This window comes from Colobus angolensis, unplaced genomic scaffold, assembly GCF_000951035.1.
Source record: "Colobus angolensis palliatus isolate OR3802 unplaced genomic scaffold, Cang.pa_1.0 Scaffold82, whole genome shotgun sequence".
NCBI classification, from domain to species: Eukaryota; Metazoa; Chordata; class Mammalia; order Primates; family Cercopithecidae; genus Colobus; species Colobus angolensis.
The window spans coordinates 6,336,669-6,358,870 of record NW_012122043.1 but is presented as its reverse complement, the minus strand read 5'-3'; the positions used below and the strand labels follow the sequence as shown (position 1 = coordinate 6,358,870).

Here is a 22,202-nt window from a genome sequence, read left to right as displayed (position 1 = left end):
CCAAGAGCAAGCCGAAGAGCATTCTGGGGCCAGGAAGATGACCAAGTACATTGTAGGGTCAAGAGCATTCTAGGCCATGGGCATTCCGGGACCAAGAGCCATGACCGTGATGGGCATTCCGGGACCAAGAGCCATGACCATGATGGGCATTCCATGATGGGCATTCCGGGACCAAGAGCCATGACCATGATGGGCATTCCGGGACCAAGAGCCATGACCATGATGGGCATTCCGGGACCAAGAGCCATGACCATGATGGGCATTCCGGGACCAAGAGCCATGACCATGATGAGCATTCCGGGACCAAGAGCCATGACCATGATGGGCATTCCGGGACCAAGAGCCATGACCATGATGAGCATTCCGGGACCAAGAGTTTGACCAAGTATTATACATTCTGGGACCTCCCTCGGCCATTGGCATCAGCACTACAGCCTCTGGGTCACGCGTGCCTCATGGGTGTCATCCTGACTTAACCTGTGCTTGATGGGTGGGACTTACTTGAGTAGGGCAGGAGGTTTTGAAAGGCCATGATCATACACAGTACTTAGCTCAAGTGCACTGAGAAGCAGAGCCCCATCCTGGGACTCTGTGGTACAGCCAGCCAGAGACACAGGGTTACAGGCACAGCTTAAGTCCTTCAAGCTGGAGTATGACTTGGATGTACAAACTCCTAATCCCTAAGGATAGGAAAAGACCTAGAAGATCTGAGGATTTTAATTCAGGAAGGTCCACCAAAAGGATAAACAACTAGTAAGCCAGGATGGTATGGTGTGGATTTTGGATGAAGGTGGCTGAGTTTGAAAACTGGAGAAGGCATGGATGAGACCAATGCTGAGGGAAGGCGAGGCAGGGCAGGGAGAGGAGTGGGAGAGTAGGTGAGGCGGGGTGAGGAGAGGAGTGGGAGGTAAAGTGGGGCGAGGAGAGGAGCGGGAGGGTCCATCGGTGTCTTCAGTGCACATCCCAGTGCCTGGAACTGACTGGTGGGCGTCCCGTTGGCACATGGGGCAGACTGAAGCCTGACACATGACCCCCGAGGGTTCTCCAGACAGGATCGTATCGAGCCCCTTCTCCTTTCCCAAATGGTGGGGGAGACGTGCTGATGGAAGCAGAATGGAACCCTCAGAAGCGTGCGTTCACACTGGCGGTAGACGAAACCAGCTGTAGGACCACACCATGTTTAGGGCGCTTTTCCGCATCTCTCAGGGGAGTGAATGTTGGCATGTTGGTGCTTCTGAATACAGGATCGCTGGCCCTTCTGAGGCCTGGAGCCCAGCAGATGGTCAGCTCCCCAGCCCTGCGGCCCTCTAGCCCAGGGTAGGACTGTGGGAATCAAACATTCCTGATTTTATCAGCTTGACTTTGGGATGAAATTTTAAGGAACGATTGTACTGTGAAGGATGCATGGAAGAGATGGAAGAGGAAGGGATGTGTGTTTCCTGCAGCATGATTTGATGTCCCCTTTACCACAAACAACTACTTTATACCAGAATTGGATCCACATGTTAACAAATGTCAACTATACTCTATTTGTTTCAGCACAGGGTGTTTTTTGTTCTTGTTTTTGTTTTTAATTGTGTTCTTTCCCCTTTTCTCTGAAAGGAAAAGGGAACTCCAGCTGCCCTAGACATGGTAGAAATTTCCCCTCATTCTAAAATTCTGAAATTAATGTCACCAGCCTTGACTTTGCTCCGTCCTGAAGGTAACTGTTTATTACAGTCGGCATTTAAATCCCCCGATTAATAGGAGCAATTAAACAATAGCTTCATTTCCAGCAAATTAACAACCCTAATAGGTAATTGCGACATAAATGAAGATAAATTTGTTTTAATACAACGAGATAAAAAGAATACAGACAAGAGCTGAATTTCAGATTAAGAATTCGGACTTCAGTACTTCAGGAAAAACTTGAAAGCTTCTCTAGAAGAAATTAAAGCAAGCTTGCCTTTTTAACCATAACCTGTTTTAGATTAGAGGGTTGTTTGCACAAAAAAAAATAAAATAAAATAAAAATGTATGTATATATATGTAGAGAGAGAGAGAGAGACATATTTTGTGCTTTGATACTTAGAAGGTAAAAGCATCAAAGGATTACTTTGATATACGTGAGGTAAGTCATCGAAGGATTACCACCCACCAAACCCTTTCTCCTGCTGGCTTGCTTGGGGCACGGCAAGTCCTAATGACTTGCTTGAGCAGTTGAATCTTGGCCACAGCCTCTCATTAGGCTTTCAGTGACAAGGAACTGAAAAGCAAATGCATAGAAGAGCATTTCCTATTTATACACCGCTACGTTAAATTTATGACCTGTTTATTGCAGGATGTCTTACCTTCCTTGTTAGTATTTGTTCTGATTGGGAAAGTATTCTGCAAAAAAAAAAAAAATTTGCAAAAATTAGAATTTGTCCTGTTGAAATGTGGAAGTGGCTGGACCAGACTTGTTCATAAATGCAGCATCTGTGTGAAGGATGGGTGGGAATGGGTAGATTTGGGGTGAATAGCGAAGTGCTGATTTTAAAGGTAGTGGCAAAAAAATGGTGAAAGCCTCTTCTTCTAGAACAGGGATAATGAATTTCTCCTTGTGGGGTCACCGTGCTTATGGGAAGATGGAACGCAGGTTAAAGAAACTAGTGGAGTTTAGCTAAAACTGTATCAGTGAGCTTGTATCCGCTTATCAGAACTCATTTGGGTAGCTTAGAATCATCAGGTGATATGTTCTTAGCCTAGAATTCTATGTGCTGCCAAAATATTAATCCAGTAAAAGGGTAGAGGGACACAGTTTGAGATATGGGAGTCTCAAAACAAAATTCAAATTGTGTGTTTCTCGGGAAACGGCTGGAACCAGGCTGCTGAGTTCAGCCCCTGAGGCTCTTTCCCAGCCTCTCCCCTCCCCACACCCCTGCACACTCCAGGTAGGAATGACCTGTATTTTCTAACCATCCCAGGTATCTTTCCAAAGCATAAATCTCTTCACTATTCAATGTGAATAACCTCCGTTGCGCTAAGGACAGCTTCACGCTTGCCACTCTTCTCTGCATATCAAGTCCTTAGAAATGCATGTCTAGTTGCCCATTTCAGCATCTTCTCCCACTGCCTTCTTATAACCTTCCCACTCCGGCCCCACTATTGATCCATCCATTCATTCATCCAGTTGGTGTGTGCCCTTTGAGTGTCGGGCAGGCCCTGGCCCTAGTAAGTTAAATACAGCATGGCCTCAAGCATTTCCAGAAGAGGTCCCAGCTCCGTGGAGTTGATCCATTGTCTTGGAACATGGGCTGACTGTATTCTTCAGCAGACGGCACAGTAGGGCAGGGTCTCCACAAGTGTGTAAGTGCCAGGCCATGCCGTGGGTCCCATGGTTCACTGATTGCCATTAAGGAACATACTGTAGCCGGAAAACCCAAGAGAGGCTCATGGATGGGTGTGGTTCCTCACGTGGCTGTGATTTGACTTAGCTTTTCTTTATTGCTCAAAACACAGATCATATGAAAACACGTTTAGGAGATGGGCTTGAATGAGCAACCATATAGAGTACACCTTCTTTAACATTTAACTTTGAGATTTTCATGGTGAGAAAAATTCTACCTATTTCTTTTCACTCCAAAGTCACACATTCTGAACTACATAGATAATTTGGTAATTAGTTTCTTCTTAATTAATAAGATAGTTTAATGATCACTCTACTGTAATTTAAAACCTTTTTGAGACGTTAGGGGATCTTTTATTTGTTACTGGAAGATTTACAGCCGGTAGTGGCTTTCATTATTTATGGAAGGTCTCCAGGTAAGCCCCCTATGTTTCGAATGGAAGATCCTTTCTTTTTCTTTTTTCCTTTTTTTTTTTTTTTTGAGATGGATTAGGGAAAACTGTCCCTGATACGCCCTGCCCAAACTCCTGACCCACAGAATCATGATAAACAATAAGATGGGACATTGATTTGATTTTTTTTTTTTTTTTTTTTTTTTTGAGACGGATTCTTGCTCTTTGGCCAGGCTGGAGTACAGTGGCGTAATCTTGGCTCACAGCTCACTGCAACCTCTGCCTCCTGGGTTCAAGCAATTCTTCTGTCTCAGCCTCCAGGGTAGCTGGCACTACAGGCACACACTACCATGCTTGGCTAATTTTTGTATTTTTAGTAGAGATAGGGTTTCACCATGTTGACCAGGCTGGTCTCGAACTCCTGACCTCAGGTGATCCGCCCACCTCAGCCTCGCAAAGTGCTGGAATTACAGGCTTGAACCACCGCCCCCGACCTGGAAGAGCCTTTCAATGAAAGGTGGAGTAAATGTCACTTTTGGGTGGAGACACCAAAGACAGGACAAGACATGTAGTGCCCTCAGCTGCATAAATTTTGCTTTTAAAATATTTTCGTGGAGTAAAGTTAGTGTTTCGTCTCATGTGAATTAAATTTCATCAGTGTGTCTGTGATGAACATTTAAAATACAGTTTTATTGGAGATGTGGTTCGTACTTTATAATCCCTACCTAACAGTGCTTACTCGGAATTGCTCCCCCTTCTCCCGAGTTACTGGGCTCACTGTGCTCCAGCTTTCCCGGTGGCAGAGGAATCCTCTTCCCAAACGTGGGCTCGATTTACACCGAGTTGTTGGTTGTCATCTAATGGTGGCTCTTCGGTGTCACTGGAATCTCTACGCTTTCTCTGTGTCTTCCTTAGTTCTCTGCCCCCACTTTTCCCACCCTTCGCGTGTCACCTGGTCCCCCACAAAGCTTCTGCATGGGGCTCGTCTGAGCTTTCCGCTTATTCCAGAAGAGACTATGATCCTTATCCAGTAGTGCTAATACAAGGAAATACCAGGAGTGGACAAGCCACATTCCCCAAACGTGAAAGAGCCCAGTTTTGCTAAGGAGCTGTTGAAGAAGTAGAAATAGAACAGTGCCGTGGTAAGATCTGCCTTTGAGGTCACCCCGTGGCGTGTTCAGGTCCTTTAGGGGGCAGTCAGGGAGACTCATTTGGAAGCTACTTTGGTCACCAGCTATGGAGGGATCAGTCTTAGATCAAGGCAGTGGCAGTGAAAACAAATTTCTGGGAAACTCTGGTGGTTGAACTAGTAATCTGTTAGGCCTGTTCTACCCGTGCTGAAGAGTGGGTGTGCCATCGACTGAGCTAGAAAACAGATGAGAGGCAGGTCGGAGAGAGGCGAGGAGGTCCAGGCTGGGCAGCGCAGACTTGAAGGCGCTGCAGGCAGATCCAAGGGGAGATCCTGAGTTGGTCATTGGCTGCACAACTCTAGAAGGCAGGATGCAAGGCAGAGCTTTTCATGGCAATGGTGATGGTGGGAGCACCTGGCACTGAGTTGGTGACTGAGACATTCACGAGGAGATTGCCCAGGCAGAGGGCATGGGGAAAAAGGACGCCAGGGAAGCACCCATACTTAAGGAGCCAGCAAGGGAGGATGAGAAAGAAGTTCCAGCCGGAGGAGGAAAACCAGGGACGTCAGGGTTTATGGAAGCCCAAGGAGGATGCAGAAGAGGAAAGGAGGGAATGACCAGGATTGCCACGTGCTGCTCAGAGGTCCAGGAACGTGCGAGCTAGCCTCCGGGCCGTTCCCAGTGACCATGGCAATGGCAGGCCCAGCCCAGGGATTGCAGAGAGCAGGAGAGGCAGAGTCCAGCAGCATCCCCGGGCTTTCCAGAAGGCCTGGCTGGGAATGGGGTGTGGCACACAGGGTAATCGTTGTGCCTTGGTGAGCGCCTCCTGTGTGCCGGTCACCACATTCAGTCCGTTTCAGCATTTGGCTGGGAACGGGGTGTGGCACACAGTGTAATCAGGGCAGTCTTGGTGAGCACCTCCCGTGTGCTGGTCGCCACACTCAGTCCTGTTCAGCATTTTGTTTAGTCACCCAAATAAAAGTTAGAAATTGATGAGAAACCGAGGGTGCAGGGCAAAAGAACACATGATTCGTACTGTGGAAGCAGGACAGTCTGTTGGGGCGCTGGCAGGGAAGTTGGGTGTTTGATTGCCACGTGGTGGTGTCATGAGCAGTCACGGAGCCGTCGGATTGCTCTGGTGAACTCGCTGCCTGGTTTTTCTCACCTGCAAAATGAAAGAGCTGAGAGGATGAAATGAGTTAATAGATGGGAAGTGTAGGCCACCCAGCCCTGCTCAGCCTTTGAGCAGCACAGAGGAGGAGAAGGAGGAGGAGCTATTCTCTGGTTATAGAGGGCATGAGGCTGGCCCGGAGGCTCATAGTGTGACCAAGGGCGATTCCTTGCCTCATTTTGTGTGATTTAGAAACAAGGTGGAAGTAGAAATTGGGCATTATGTCAGGATTTAATGAAGCCTTGTTTGGGAGCTATTGTCTTATTTTTTAACCACTAATTAAAGGGTGCTGTTTCCCTCTATAGAATAAAACATTTATAATTTGTAGATAAAGTAAATGTATGCCTCACTTTTTTCGTTAAGTTCTTAAACTTGTTTTAAATTGAAGAATGGAAACATACATGAAAGTGTATTTGGGCTTAAAAAGTTGTCACAAAATTATCCTCAGGTCAAGAAGGACCCATTTCCAGCCCCCAGAACCCCCTGCATCCTGTCTCAGGCACCCGCCTGCTCTGCTCCCTAAAGATGGGCACACTTCTCTCTTCTGAGCCCATGGTGAAACCGGCTTGGTTTTCACCTTTATACAGGGCACACACACACGCACACGTGCACAGTCGAAGGGCTAGCTAAAGGTATCTTCTATCTGTAAATCCAAATAAAATTTTAAAATTGTAGAGGAAGTGACTTTTAAAAGAACGCTAAGCATTACTCTTGGGAGTCTCAGGAGGGTAATTTAATTGGTAGTGTCAGTAGTAAGAGCAAATGTTTTCTGTACCTGCTGCCACTGTTTTAGATTTAGGAATAGCTCGTGTGACAGAGTCATGGTGAAGTGTGCCGTCCAATTTGAGAAAAGATCAAATCTCAATGACAAAGCTTCCAGACTTTCTCAAACATTAAATTTAATTTTTCTGAGACTGTCTCTGTTGCCCAGGCTGGAGTGCAGTGGTACAATCTTGGCTCGCAGCAGCCTCTGCCTCCCGAGTTCAAGTGATTCTCTTGCCTCAGCCTCCCAAGTAGCTGGGATTACAGGCATCTGCCACCACACCCAGCTAATTTTTGTATTTTTAGTAGAGATGGGGTTTCACCATGTTGGCCAGGCTGGACTTGAACTCCTGACCTCAGGCGATCTGCCTTCCTTGGCCTCCCAAAGTGCTGGGATTACAGGTGTGAGCCCCCACGCCCAGCAACCTCCAGATTTTTTTTACGTAAGTCCACGTGATTGTGTTTCTGATCTATGCACCCACATACATTTACATTGAACATATTGATGTCTATGCACCAAACACGTTTACATTGAACATATTTATGTCTATGTGCCAAACACGTTTACATTGAACATATTTATGTCTATGCGCCAAACACGTTTACATTGAACATATTTATGTCTATGTACCCACACACATTTATATTGAACATACTTATGCCTATGCATCAAACACATTTACATTGAACATATTTATGTCTGTGCATCAAACACGTTTACATTGAACATCTTTATGTCTATGCACTCACACACATTTACATGGAACATATGTTTTTGCACACTCACATGTTTACATTGAACATATATGTCTCTGCACCCACACATGTTTACATTGAACATATTTGTGTCTATGCACCCATACACGTTTACATTGAACATTTATGTCTCTGCACCCACACGTTTACATTGAACAGTTATGTCTCTGCACCAACACACGTTTACATTGAGCATATGTATTTATATAAAACAGCAAATTTATTTCTTGAATAATCAAATATAGACAAAAACTCAATGGTTATAAAAAGCTTCCCAGACAGCATAGTCTGAGGTAATATTCACATGTTAAACCTATTAACATTTAAATGTTCTAAATATTATGAGTAATTAGCGATTACAGCCACAGAAGACGATCTCCCTCCCATGACATTCCATCCATTTTCTTTGAGTTGTTTTTTTGGGGGTGGGAATGGAGGGGGGTTCCTCCACTCACATAGACCCAGCAAGCTTTTCCCTCTAGGAGCTTTTGTGAACTCGCCCAGCCTGCTGCTGGGTTATGTGGAGAAGGATTGCAGATGTCTTGGATGGCAGTCGTCACACTAGTTTTTTGCTTGCCCAAACAATTCCTTTAGGGATGTCTTTAAGTGAGGTGCCTAGAGATTCCACCCCATCCCTGGGACATCGAGCAAATAGCAGCAACAGCCGTTGACAAATTTGTGGCTGTTTGCCAGCGTTGACTCTGTAGTCGGTTTGCATTTTCAAGATGGGGGAGACGTGGGCAGATGTTACAGAGGAGTCCTTTCCCTTCCTGTTCCTCATGCTCTCCCTCCTCCCCCTCAAGTCAGATACTTTTTGTTCTTCATGAAAGTTTTCCCTTATTCTTATGGGTCACCCTGTAGTCTTAAAGCATTCAAGCAGTCTGTATATTTTAGAACAATGTATTTATAAATCATTTTCTTTCCTTCGTTTGTGTATGGAAGCAGGAAGGACATAACAGTTACAGGTAGAGGGGAAATAGGACAAATACGAAAAAAACAGTAGAGTTAAAAAATACTCCCAGTTATTGGATGTTGTGACTTCGTTTTATTTTTTAATTAATGTGGTAGAACAATAATTAAATAGGAGAATTTCAGTAGTTAACAATGCTAAATACTCATACTTTGTACATCCTGTCTGTAGTTTGATGAGAGGCTTCGTTGTAAAAATATTCTCTTTACTCATGAACTGACTCTTCCTAGACTCCAAGTAGGAAGGATAGAACATTCATTTGCATTTGAAGTTTCATACAGTAGAGATTTAATAACATATTTGACTTGTAGTAAGTTTCTCACATCTTCCCCTAGTTTCTACAAATGAAAATGTCTGCAGAGCTCTCAAAGCCTGCACCCTAGACCTATCTAATTCTGACATCTGCGCATTTCTTACGAGTGTAAAGTCAGTGTGGCCATCCAGCTGAATAGTAACTCTGAGGCTGGGAGTAAAATCAGATATCAGTGTAGTTGATAATCAAAGTCCCTTATTGCTATTTTTCAAAAACAAAGTAGCAGTACTTTAGCACTCACCCAGGCAATTATGATTTTTGGCTAATTTACTTTTGGTTTTTGCAATTTCAGGGTACCTAGACAACACATTTTGCATCTGTTGAAATCTTAGATTTTATTTTTGAGTTCACGTAATGAACTTTTAAAATATTCTAGTAAATGTCTTCAAAGACCCCAGATCAATATGCCAATGGTTCTGAAATGACAGAGTGCCACGATATTCCTCTGTAATTTAAACATGATTAGCTGATGAAGGTTATGATCAATACACTACCGGAAGATAAATTAATTGATATCATCCTTTCAGGATGATAAGAGGCCTATTGGAGGTGGGATGTAACTAATGAAGCTGCTTCTTCATCTCTGCGAGCCATTTTTTATATATTGCATTTTCACTTAATCATATTTATACCATCATTCATTTACATGAAACCTATAGGCTGTGGACAGACCAGTTTCTTATTAAAATTGTATTCATTCGGAAAAGAAATTATCTGCAAACACGATATGGACCCCGTCTATGTTATAACCTATTGCTGGGGAGAGATCACATGTTCTTTTCCATGGACATCTTCGAAAATAGCAACTATCTAGGCAAAGACAAGGATTGAATATCGTTGAACTTAATTACTGCCAGTCCCCAAAGACACACATCTATTCAAATCAAAACTGTAGTTATTCTGCGGCACTGACACCCATTGGTATAGGAAGAGTTTTCTAATCGTTGACTTCCTTTCCAATTACATCCAGTATGCTTTGTCAGCGAGCCTATTTGCCAAGAGAAGTTATGGCTGCTTGAATTTAGATTTGTATTGATTAAGATAAACTTCCAATGTGTGCAGTAATATATTTAAATAAAAGAGGTCTTTGATATAATTACATGTCCTTGAATATAATTCTGTATGATAGCTTGTAGAGTTAAGAGGAATTCTTTAGGCTTTAGGGAAAAAAAAAAAAAACCCCAAAAAACAGTTTTTGTTTTTCCGGGGGGTTTGGTTAAATTGCCCTGCCTTATTTAGGATTATTTTTGTTCCAAGTAACTGGAAAAAAAGATCATTTTATGAGAATAACTTAAATGAGATGGGTGTGTATTTTTTTGCTTCACATTCCTCTGAGGTGGTCTGTGCAGGGCTGCTGAGGCCTTCTATGGAGGTGGGGGACCGGAGTCGGGGGACCGGCTCTCCCTCCCTCCCATGTGGCTCCTGTTCCCAGTGTCACCTCGTGTTCCACAATGCTGCTGAGGCTATATCACATTTGTGCATTTCAGGCAACAAGTAGGAAAAACATACAAGAATTTGGGGGCAAAGGGAAGCTCTCAAGAAAGATCCTTAAAAGCTGCCCTATGATCCTTCTGCTCTTATCCTGCTGGCCAGAGCTGGTGCACCTGGCCATGTTCAGCTGATGTGGGGGTGGGGGGATGGGAGGAGGCCCTGGAAAACGTCATATTTATTCTGGTTGTCATTTGCCCAACTAAGAACCAGGAATGCTATTACTGCGAAAGAAGGAAATAACAGATTTCGATGACAGATTGATGATCTCTGCTCTGTTCCTGAATTTGGAAATTGATTGACATGGATTTCTTTTTGTCTGTGCATCCGCCAGTTGCCCAGAAGATTGTTGCCACAAGGAAGAAGCAGCAGCTGTCCATAGGACCCTGCAAGTCGCTGCCTAATTCTCCCAGCCATTCTTCCGTCTGTTCTGCGCAGGTGTCCGCCGTGCACATCAGCCAGGTGGGTGACATGAGAAGTCGGACGCTTAGAACCAAAGAGAATGTGCAAATAGTGTTCCCAGCCAATGCAAGGTTGATTGTTTTTTTTTTCAACTTTGTGAGTAACAGCATGATGTAATTGACTTAACATTTTCTTCAGAAACTGCTGTGGCCAAGTGAGTTTTATGGGAATCATTCTTTAATGTTTTCTGTCTTCATGCTGCCTGTGTTATGAGGCATGCTGGCCCGGGTGGTGATGGGAGGTGTGTGGCTGTGGTCCTCGCTGGTGATTTAAACCACCCTTCTCTGGTCTTGGTCCTAGTCTGCTTATAGGTTGAACAGTGGTGAGTAAATCTTAATGGCCACTCTCGCTTTATACTTAAATTTGGTAGTGGCATTCAATTATAATTACCATCTCCCTTAGGTCCCATAGAAACTGCTATCTTTCCATAATAACATTTTGCAAAATTATTTACTTGGAAGCAAACGAAATAATTGTCACTTTGAAGAACCCAACCAAAAACCTCTTAATGCTTTGTTTTTGCCTGTGCTTGTTTTTTGATTATGTTTCCTGGGCAGGTATTCTATTGGCACTTTTTTTTTTTAAGGACATGGCGAAAAGGTTCAATGTCATGCTTTCAGTCCACTTGGGAAGCCAGTAAAGTTAGGGCATGTATTGTCAAAGCCTGTCCAGGTACATTCATGAATGTTCATGCTGGCTGGGCTGAGTGACAGATGCCTGTAATCCCAGCACTTTGGGAGCTCAAGGCAGGTGGAACACGTGAGCTCAGTAGTTCAAGACCAGCCTGGGCAACGTGGCAGAATCACACCTCTGTAGCTACAAAAAAGAGAAAAATTAGCCAGGCATGGTGTCTTGTGCCTGGGGAGGCTGAGGTGGGAGGATCACCTGTGCCCAGCAGAAGATCGAGGCTGCAGTGAGTGAGATTGCACCACTGCAATCCAGCCTGGGTGACAGAGTGAGACCCTGTCTCAAAAAAATAAATACATAAAAAAAGAATGTCTTCACTTGCTGTGTTTATTTTTCTGTGAATCTTGAAATACTTTTCAAAAACACTCAGATTTTCCAGGTGTTGCTTTCAGAATGTTAGCTGTGGTTCTGCTGATCTAAGGCAGTGAAGGAAACATAGAATCCATTTAGTTTAACCAGTCTCTTTCATTTTCAGAGAAAAGAGAAAATAATCAAATTTGAACTTCAGAAATCTTCTAAGTTAAATGACAGAGACTTCTTTGTCTTCAGTCACTTTTCTTAGGGGACGCCACTGAGTGAGATGGTTGGCATGTTCCAGGATGAGACTTCGTAGACGTGATGCTAATACACCTGGCAAAGCCGTAGACACCAGTCAGCCATTCTCACACATGCCTTCCGTGGGGCTCATGCTCACTTGTTGGTTATGACCTTGCTTAAGTGGAGGGCTTGGGTTCCTGAGTGTGTCGTTAATAAAACCTTGGATTCTAATCATTTCAGACAAGTAATGGAGGTGGGAGTTTAAGCGACTATTCCTCCTCCGTTCCATCGACTCCCAGCACCAGCCAGAAGGAACTTCGAATCGATGTTCCTCCCACTGCCAACACGCCCACGCCCGTTCGCAAGCAGTCCAAGCGCCGGTCCAACCTGTTCACCGTGAGTGTCACCCCTGGGTGGAGATTTGAATGGGATTCTGAAGCGTCTCCATTAACGTAAAGCTGGTTGCCACACGGTTCAGTGGTGTTTGTAGAATCTCAACTATATTGAAGTTAATACCATTGATTTCTGTGGAAGACTAAGAAAATCATGAGAAGCAAAGATTTGGATGTGGAGTAGAGTGGGGTTTCTTAGTGTAGACATTCCTGACTTCATGTGTCCGAAATAAAGAGCTGGGGGTGTGCATAAAGGCACTTGTTATCCTGTGGCTCCAGCTAAAGACATGTCACAGTGGATACAAGGAGATGACAAAACTCTTAAGTTTCCCAGATGTGTGTCTCTAACCGTTCAGATGATATCCAAGCTATTACTGTCCACAGGCCCTCTTCTTTTCTGCTGGCGTGCCTGGCGCTGCCCTTGGGGTGGAGGCTGGGGGCTGGGAGGTACTTCCTAGAGGCTCATTGCCATGAGGCTCTCCACTTGGGTTTTTTTCTGTAGAGCATGTTGAAAGCAGAGATGAGCTATCTGGGTTCAGGTTTATAAATTCACAATCTGGGTGCACTCGGGCACGCGTAGTTCCTTTTTTTTACCCCCCTTTTGAGACGGGGTCTCACTCTGTTGCCCAGGCTGGAGTGCAGTGGCTCAGTCATGGCTCACTGCAGCCTCAACCTCCTGAAATCCTCCCACTTCAGCCTTCTGAGTAGCTGGGACCACAGGCACTCACCACTATGTGTGGCTATTTTTTTTGTTGTTTTTAAGAAATGGGTTTTACTGTGTTGCCTAGGGTGGTCTTGAACTCCTGGGCTCAAGCCATCCTCCCGCCTTGGCCTCCTGAAGTGCTGGGATTACAGGCAAGAGCCATAGTGCACAGCCAGCATGTGAAGTGCTTAAAAACTCCCTGGGTGATTGAGATGCAGAGAATCCCTGAATTACAGAGGAGGCAAAAATGCCACCAGCCTGCCCCTTCCCTGTGCATAGCAGACATTACCAGTCAATCTGGAGTCTACACAGTTGAGCCCCGAACTCCAGGCACGGCTGCTGTCAGGTGACCGAAGCCTTTGGACTTGAGAAGAATGCTTTTCCTCCCTGGATCATGCATTACAAGCACATGCTTTTGAAACAGTGCTTCTCAACCAGGGTGGTTTTGCTCTCCAAGGACATTTGGCAATTTCTGGAGAAACTTTGGGCTATCACAACAGGAGTATGGGAGTGGGAAGGTAAGGTTCTGCAGATGTCTAGTCATGAGTAACAACCAGGGGTGCTGCAAAGCATCCCACAGTGCACAGGTCAGCCCCTCACAGCAGGGAATTATCCAGCCCCACATGTCAGTGGTGCCCTGTTTTAAACCATCTGACTTCCATTTCTGGTTGATTACTGCTGACCCAGATGCAAAGCTTAATATTTCCTATTGAGTTAAAGGAGGACTCTAGAGGGGTGGCTGGGAGTCAGATTGCTTGCCCCTTTGTAAATCCGATCTTGATATTACGTTGTGGTTCCTGCCAAGTCTGGGAGATCCCCAGCCCCTCTGCCACGTGTCTGGGGCAGTCTCCCATTGGACGCTCACGACTGCTGAGGCGGTTGCCAGCTGCACACACCCCCTGCTCCCTAGCCTCCCCTTGCCTTTACTGGTTGCCTTATGCCACATCAGCGCCCACAGAGGCTGCTGCTGGGCAGCAGGGTCAGGACTGATCAGACAGACCAAGCTCAGACCCCGGCCTCCACTGCTGACGGATGTTTGACCTTAGGCAAATGACTTGACCTCTCTGGGCTGGAAACCACAGTACTTCTGCAGTGGGGCTTCTGGGAAGGCTTCCTGGAGAAGGCAGAAGAGACCTGGTGGCATTGCTTCCATTGTTTTCTCACTCCCATTGATGCTGTAAAATGATTTCTGGTAGTGTTAAGCATATGTGATAGATTATAGGAGGTGGGTAATTAGGTTTCTGCAACATACAGGTGAGTATCTCACATGCTTAAATTAGTGCATGGATAACATGTTTTATTGGGCAGTTTCTTCAGACACACCGAGAACAGCAGCAGTAACCTAAATAGCTGCTTCCCAGCTCCGTCTAACACCTGGAGCCCCTGTCTGCACCCAGGCTGGGGGTCTGTGGGTTGAAGTGTTTCCTCTCAGAACAGGCTGCACAATGACTCGGTGACTTGAGAAACCAATAGCCAAAGATGCAGCTGGATTACGAGAGGGTGGGCTGTGGGCAGGCGACCTGTGCCCTGGGACGAGGGGCGGGCTTGTCATCATGGTAGTCAAGAACACCTTCTGTGTCTTTGTTAAGGGAGTGGAAGGGGGACAGCACTCATTCTCAGACACCTTCTGAGGGCCACATCTTCTGCTTGTTGACTTTGCTTTCTCTTCAAAGGAGAGAAATTTAAAAACCACAAAGTGTCTTTAAAAATGAGAATATTTATGAGGAGAATGCCAGCACCTTCCCGTCCCCTCCCATTATAAGCTCTGGAACTGGAGTGTGCCAGAAAGTAGTATCCCGCTGGGTAACTGACCACCCAGGTGACTTAGGGAGGAAAACACTTTAAGGCAGAGAGAATCAAAATAACAGCTCAGTTAATAAATACTGACTTAACATCTGCTGTCTGCACAGCCCTGGTTTTGCTCAGTGTCTAGGAGAATCTCGCTGCCAGAGTCAACACATGTTCAACAGAAAGAGTTTAGGGTGAAGGAGAAGGGACTCTGCACCCCAGGAAGAGAGACCCTGTTCCTGCGGATTCACGCTGCAGACACACAGATGCACTTACAGGCATCCATGAAGAGGCTGGACAGGGCAGGCGCAGAAGCCAGTAAAAACTCATTGTTACAGTGACCAAAAATCACAATTAATTATTTCACCATTAATGTGTCGCGTAATATAATGGCCTGCCTATGGATCTAAGTGTGCCCAGTGTTTGTTGTCTTTCTCCTTGATCTTGGAAAACAAATTTGAGATCAGAGCAGAAATTGAATCCAGCTGCCTCATTGGCATTAGTGAGAATAGAAACTTAGAGTCATAAAAGAAGCTGCCACTGCAATAGGTTTGCATTGTGGCGTTTAAGGAAAAGATGGTGATAGTTCTGGGCAGGGATCCATATGTTGGTCCTCTGTGGGCTCGACATTGAACAAAATAATGGTGATGATGGTGGTGGTGGTGGTGGTGGTGGTGGTGGTGATGCATGTGGTGTAGTCTTAAGTTGAAGTTCTTGGAGATAGTAACTCCACTAGATGTCAGTGTCATCCAAGGAACAAAAAGAAGGCAAATTAATTTTGAAATCATAGCAATTAAGAAATTAAATTTTTAGCATGACCAGTTTTCTTCTATTTTTAAATATGTAAAATTCGATAGACTCTTCATCCCTGGCAGTTGTTGGTGATTATAGGCATAAACTATTAAAATGTGTATTTGTTTGGAAGTATCTAGTCGGAGGACAGATGCATGGTATACAGACAATCTTAGTGAATAAAAATTTGTGCAGACTGGGACTGTAACACCCAGCTGGAGGGGCACTATCCACCGTGTTTATTAGAACATCATAAAGAGGCCATAGTTAATTAAGTAGTACACGCATCATTTTTTCCGATACCATTCTTATACATTTTATAAAGTAGACTGTAATGTACTGCTCTGGGCTAACATTTTGTGCTCCCAGATGTTTGTTTGCATATATTTATATACAATTTTTAAACAAAAATAAATGACACTTTTTTACAAGAGTACAAACAAAATCTTTGTCATAGTCCAAATTATATGTTACATTTACAGTAGGAATTATACTTTACTAATCAAACACTAAGTTATGTTTTATTTCATTCATTTCTTTCGGGAAAAAAGCATTACAAGACTATCTCCAGTTAATCCCTAGTTTGGTAATATGGGTTCTTAGAGCAATTAATTTAGTTTAGCAGCCCTAGTTTACATGTGGTTAAAATGTTTTATTGGAAAAATTTTTCAGACATACAGAAATAAAAAGCATATGTGTACTCACCACACACTTCATCAAATACAAGCCCTTTTCTGCCACGCTGCTACTGCAAGAAATAAGCAAATCCTAAGTAAAAGTTGCAGCTCCTTCCATGTGCCTCCAGAACGCATTTCTCCTGCCTGTCTGCCCAGGGATCAGCGTTAACCTGAATTTGGTCTATATTATCTGTGTCCATGCTGTCAACTTGCTCTAGTTTGAGTCCTGAAATTATACATTGCATGGCTTTGTCCATTTTCAGGCTTAATAATAACAATGTCATTTATGTGATATTTTTTAAAAGCTTACCGTATATTGCTGATACCATTAAACAGAGCCAAGCGTACCCAGGAAGCAAAGATTGTGAATATACATTGCCCAACTCAGAAACTTGCCATAAAAAAAAAGGCAGCAAAATTCATAGTGTGAACAGAACTGTTTGAATGGCATTTATTTGTTTTTGCAGAGGAGCTCCTGGGTACCTCCCATAGTGTGTTCCAGCAGCCGTTGACTTAGGCACTGGTTGAAAGGGGGAAAGCGGTTTCTGTTTGATACAGAGGGCTCTTGGCAATGATGCCCTTGTTCCTGTAGGCAGGTAGTTAGTTGATGGGGGTGTCCTTCATGGCTTCTCTCACCACGTCGAGAAGTTCAACATTTTTGTAAAGACGCAGGTGATAATTGGATTACCTTAACCTTTCTTTCCTCTGCATTGAGTGTTTGTTGGAGGCGAAGCAGTTACTATGGTGGCTTGCTGTGCACTGACTTTAAATCTGCAACCCTTCTGGGATGGGTGTGATCTGCTGTTGTGACATTTCTGGCAGTGTGCAGCAGGCTGTATGCAGGGCAGGGTCACTCCTGGCAGACGCCGTGGGTGCTGAGGGCTGTCTTGTGTCTGATGATGTGCCATTAGTGATGAAGTCTCCCAAGTTGGCAGAGAAAGGAAACCTTACTGGGAATTTGTATATGCTGGGGTGTCTCTGTCCATTGGATTTGATTTTGTCTGGTTGTCGGATTTCAATTTTATGGATACAGCCTGATGGAGACAAAGTGATTGTGGGGCTGAGGTACAGCAAACTCTTTTGCCCAACAGCTTGCCACTGTTCTTTCCTGGACATTTTAGTGTTTTGACTGTCTCCAGCCAATTGTTAAAGTTGTCGGGAAATTTTTGTTTTATTTTTGCAATGAAGTCTTACTGAAGTTTCAGTCTCTTTTATCTCAGTGTGTGATCAGATGTTGAGTTTCGTTGTTCACAGTTCGTGTTCTAAGGTATTTGCAGCAGGGCAATGAGCTATTTCTTCCCATTTCAAGTGGAATCTGAAATTCTGTTCTGAGAATGGAGTGGCTGGGGGGACAGATGTGCTGCCTTGAGGAAGATGTTAATTTTTTTAATGTTTGTTTTGTTAATTATTCTGGTTAATAGAGAATAATGAAGATGGATTTCCAAATTTAGAAATTTAGAATTTGTAAAATTCCCAAAGTACTCTTAAATATTCTTTGTTAATTAAAAAAAATTTTTTTTAGTGTTATCTCTGTGTGCTTTGAAATTTATTTTAAAAGTAGGAACCTCAGGAGCCAGCTTTTCTCATCAATTGAGACGTGGAGAAAAGAATTTAAGGCTATTGTGTAGCTCTTACTATACATTATTAATTAATTAAAGAGAAAAATGAGCTCTTGACAAGGAATTGATAAATATCTCTGTTTTCCTTCTAGCCCAAAGGGTTAACCTTACGTTTTATATTCTTCTGCAACTTTGTGTTTGTTACTTGATTTATTCCCTGTCATCTCATTCTAGGCATCCACCATCCTAAGGGAAACAAGTGCACAGTGCTTGGCACGTAGTAGGTGTTCAATAAACATCAGCTCTTATCACCATCTGCGAAGCGTGTTTCCTAATGAGCACAGCTGCGCAGGAGAGTAGCACCCTTTGAAGTGCTGGATCTGAGTTTCCATCATGGAAACTGTTCTCCTTGTCCTCCTCCTTAATTTGGTAGCAGCCTCTATCCAGAGGATACTTCTGGAATCCTAAATGTGTCCCATCAGCCCTTGTTTTTATTACGACCCGTGACATTGCCCCCTTTTAATATGTATATTTTTTAAATCAGCTGTTCCTTTGAACCTGGATTCCATTAGCTTTTCGTTGTAGCAGTGGACACCACAAAGTCTGTTCATTTCATATATCATCTCAGATTTGAAAAGCACATGAAAATGTTTCTCCATTTTCAATATTGCGTGAGTAATGTTCCCATTGAAAAGTAATGGAGTGAAGTTGTCACTTGTCAGCACAGTTATTAAGGAGGACGAGTCTCCGATCTTTCTCTCATAATAAAATAAATCTGTCAGAAAATCATTGTGCTCACACTTCCTCATGCCATCGAGAGAGGAGGCTGAGACGATGGAGCTCCTTCAGTTTTACCCAAGTCAAGGTGTGCTTTTGGCTGGGGCTTCCCTGGGTTAAAGGTCGCCACCCTTCCCACCCGGCGCCCGGCACTCGTCGTCTGCAGCAGGTCAGCAGTGCATCGGAGATAATTGACTCAGGACCTTGTCAAGCAAAGCTGTTCATTATTTCCCAAATACTGACCTTTTGTCCAGAGGCGATTTTCAGGGGTTTTCTTTTCCCTTCATTATTTTTTGTGGTTTTGTCCATTAGCTTAACTTCGAATATGCCATTTTCCACCCATCCAGAAGCAATACAAGGAAAATGTTAACAGCACCTTGATACTAATCGAGGGTGTGCCGTTAAATCGCATAGCTGACTAGTTAATAGAATTTTAAAATCATTCAAACATTAGTTAAATATGTATGTTTATGTAGTGGATTTTCCAAATGAACATTGAGCAGCCCCTTTTTTCCTCGGCTATGTGAACTGCAGCTTTCGAATGCGTTTTTCTATTGGGCGTTACTTTCCTCTATGGCCCATTGGTTTGTAGTAATTGAATTTTGAACTTTTTAAAAAAGAATTAAAAGATAATTTTGTGGTGGAAAAGTCAGCGGGAAAGTTTAGACGGTTCTCTTTAAAAATGATGAGTCAGTGGAGATGAACTACCGAGCGGTCTGCTGGTCGGACGTGTCTGTGCGCACGCATAGATCACGCGTGTTTTCTAAATGTGTATTGGCAGGAATTCTGCAAACGGGCAGAGCCCCGTCTGTGAACCGCAGCCCTTACCCAGATGCCAACTTTCCTTTTGCTTTGCAGTCTCGGAAAGGGAGCGACCCAGACAAAGAGAAGAAAGGCCTGGAGAGTCGTGCGGACAGCATCGGGAGCGGCCGAGCCATCCCAATTAAACAGGTGAGCAGCGTCCCCATCCTTCCTCTCTGTCGCCATAGACACCCCTCAGGTCTTCCCGGAGATGATGCTGGCTCACGCGCCAAGGTCTGTCTGCTGTGCTCTGTTGATGAATGTAGAAGTCTGTCACTTGACATCAATTAGCAGAGTTCCTGTGTGTATTCAAATGGGATCATTAGAATGAGAAGAGGGAACGGAGACAACAGACCTAATGAAGTGCGGGCTGCCCGCCTGCATATGGAGTGCGTTTCCAGGCTGAGAGCCTTCAAAGGCTGCCTTTGTAGCGCGGCTTTGATTGGGCCGCGGGCCGCCGGGCAACAGGGGTAACTCAGATCGCCTACAAGAGCCCCTTGTGATCACAGGAACAGCCCGACGTGGCCCTAATTTGCTCTCACAGACGGACATCTGAACACTGTTTCAGGCTGGTTTGTAACAACGAGGCAATTAGTTGTGATAATCATAGCCGGTGTGTCAGCTGTGCGCTCTTGTTTGTAATTTGCTAATGAAGGAATTGTAACTTTGATTAGGTTCGGTTTCATTTAGACCTTATTATATAAAGGAACATTTACAGCTGTAATGTGGGGCCTTAATTAAACTTCCTCATTACACAACAGGACTTGAATTCAACCATTTGTTTTGGCCTGTGTTGCTAGCCTGGAACAGGGTTTCATTAGCCCAGAACCAGATTCTAAATCACTTTATGTCTCTAATAAGAAAAAAAAAAAAAACCCTGGAGTCCACGTGTGACGTAGATTGTGGTTCGATTTCCAAGGAGAATAAAAATAGAGTTCAACCCCACACAGTGGCTTCTGGAAATGGCATCTTCTGGTTTGTTAAAGAAAGCCAATTGATTTGGAGTGCATCCTTCTTGAGCAAAAGCCTCTGTAGGCAGGAGAATGGCTCTGCCTCTGAGGCACAGGGCTTGTGACCGGTGTGCACCTCTGGTCCAGCTCACTGCTTTGCTGTCCTCTCTCCTGTGGGTACCTGCGCCGCATCCCTAATCCCTTAGGAACTGTGTAGGCACTGGCTGCCCTTAAAAACGGGAGAGTCTTTCCACACATGGAGTTGGATTATTCTGGTCATGTAGGTTTCGTCCATTTGAAGCAAATAGGAACACAGCCTTAGAGAGGGGCCAGGCAGTGTCAGCGTGAAGATGTGGGAGAGGTAGGGGTTAAATAAGGCCGCAGCATCTTGGGTGAGACCAGAGGAAGGAGTCCACAGAGTTTCCCACGATGCCCAGGAACTACTGCAAAGACCACACCTCTGCCCGCAGCGGAACTGACCCTGCCCGGGATCAGGCTTGCTTCTTCCTTGCTCACAGGGCATGCCTTTGCCAGGCAGAGAAGAAGGAGGCCTGCAGGTCATCACCAAGGCCCTCATGCATCTGTGTAAGACACACGTTCATTTACTGGGCCGCAAGTGTATGGATTGGCCCGGGGCACCTTAAGGAGAGGTTCTCTTCCCTCCATATATTCAAAGACAGCAACAACAGAACTGCCCACTTTGATGGTGGGTGGTGTTTTCAGTATAAAAAAGGTCCTTCACTTTAGAGGTCCGTGCACATAGTTGTTTATTTTTTCTTGGTGCATTTATTTTTAACCTAACTCTGCATAAGCTGATTTTAATGTGTCATTTTTATGCCATTGATACCTTTTTCAACTGGAATTTAAAAATCATTTAACATTTTATTTTCTGTTTTATAAACTGGTGCCAGGACATTTACTTTGGGGAATATTAAAACTTAATAATAGACCATTTTCTTCATGCCTATCTGTGGTTGATTTGGGTGGGAGTGCTCACCAGCCTGGCAGGAGTCCCTCTGTGCGAGCCAGGCAGGCCCCCAGAATAATTGGAACCTTCATTCAATTTGTACCCTGCTCATCTGTGGAGGGGGCTAGCTTTGCAGGCTAGCTTTTCAATATGTGTGCAGATTGGAGTTGACCATCAAGCGTAAAATGAGTATTATCCAGTCCTTGGAAGCCTTTCGATTGTGAATGTTCAAAGTAATCTCGTTGAAATCTAAATCATGGTCTGATTTCCCGGTGACTCCTGGGCACAGGGAGCTCCTTGTCCCTCCTAATTGTCCCCCTCTTGCAGCCACAGACAGCTCCCTCCTCAAATCCACACCTGGCCCAGCAGAGTCCTCCTGTGGCTGGCTCTCCAGGCCTCAGGTGCCTCATCTGTAAAATGGGGAACTGGATGATGTCTGAAGCCCTTGAAGCAGTTAGATGTGGAGGTTCCACAGAGAATTTTTAAATGTTAGCAATACTGGATTTTTGAATTAGTCATATTCAGGGCACCCTTGTCAAAGCCTCTCTGTGCATCGGGCGGATTGATGTGGGTTTGCAGACGGTTGTATCGATTTATCTCACATCCCTGTGTGTGCCCTTGTTTCTAAAGGAACATAGATCACTCCAGGTAGCCCGAATTCCTGACCCTCCTGGTGTGATGACTTCAGTGTGGAAATGAAATGAGAGGATTGCAGGGGATGAAGCCTGATGGCCATATTCTAGAAACTCAACCGAATTATT

General features: G+C 44.5%; 1 protein-coding gene across 1 annotated transcript in view; it reads left to right on the top strand.

Moving 5' to 3' along the window:
• AGAP1 (ArfGAP with GTPase domain, ankyrin repeat and PH domain 1) overlaps nt 1–22,202 on the top strand; it is a 611,312-nt gene that overhangs the window by 264,876 nt on the left and 324,234 nt on the right. Inside the window, exons 7-9 of the mRNA XM_011929622.1 lie at nt 10,684–10,811; nt 12,276–12,431; nt 19,582–19,674. Of these exons, the coding sequence (XP_011785012.1) occupies nt 10,684–10,811; nt 12,276–12,431; nt 19,582–19,674 (377 nt within the window). The remainder of the gene's footprint in view (nt 1–10,683; nt 10,812–12,275; nt 12,432–19,581; nt 19,675–22,202) is intronic.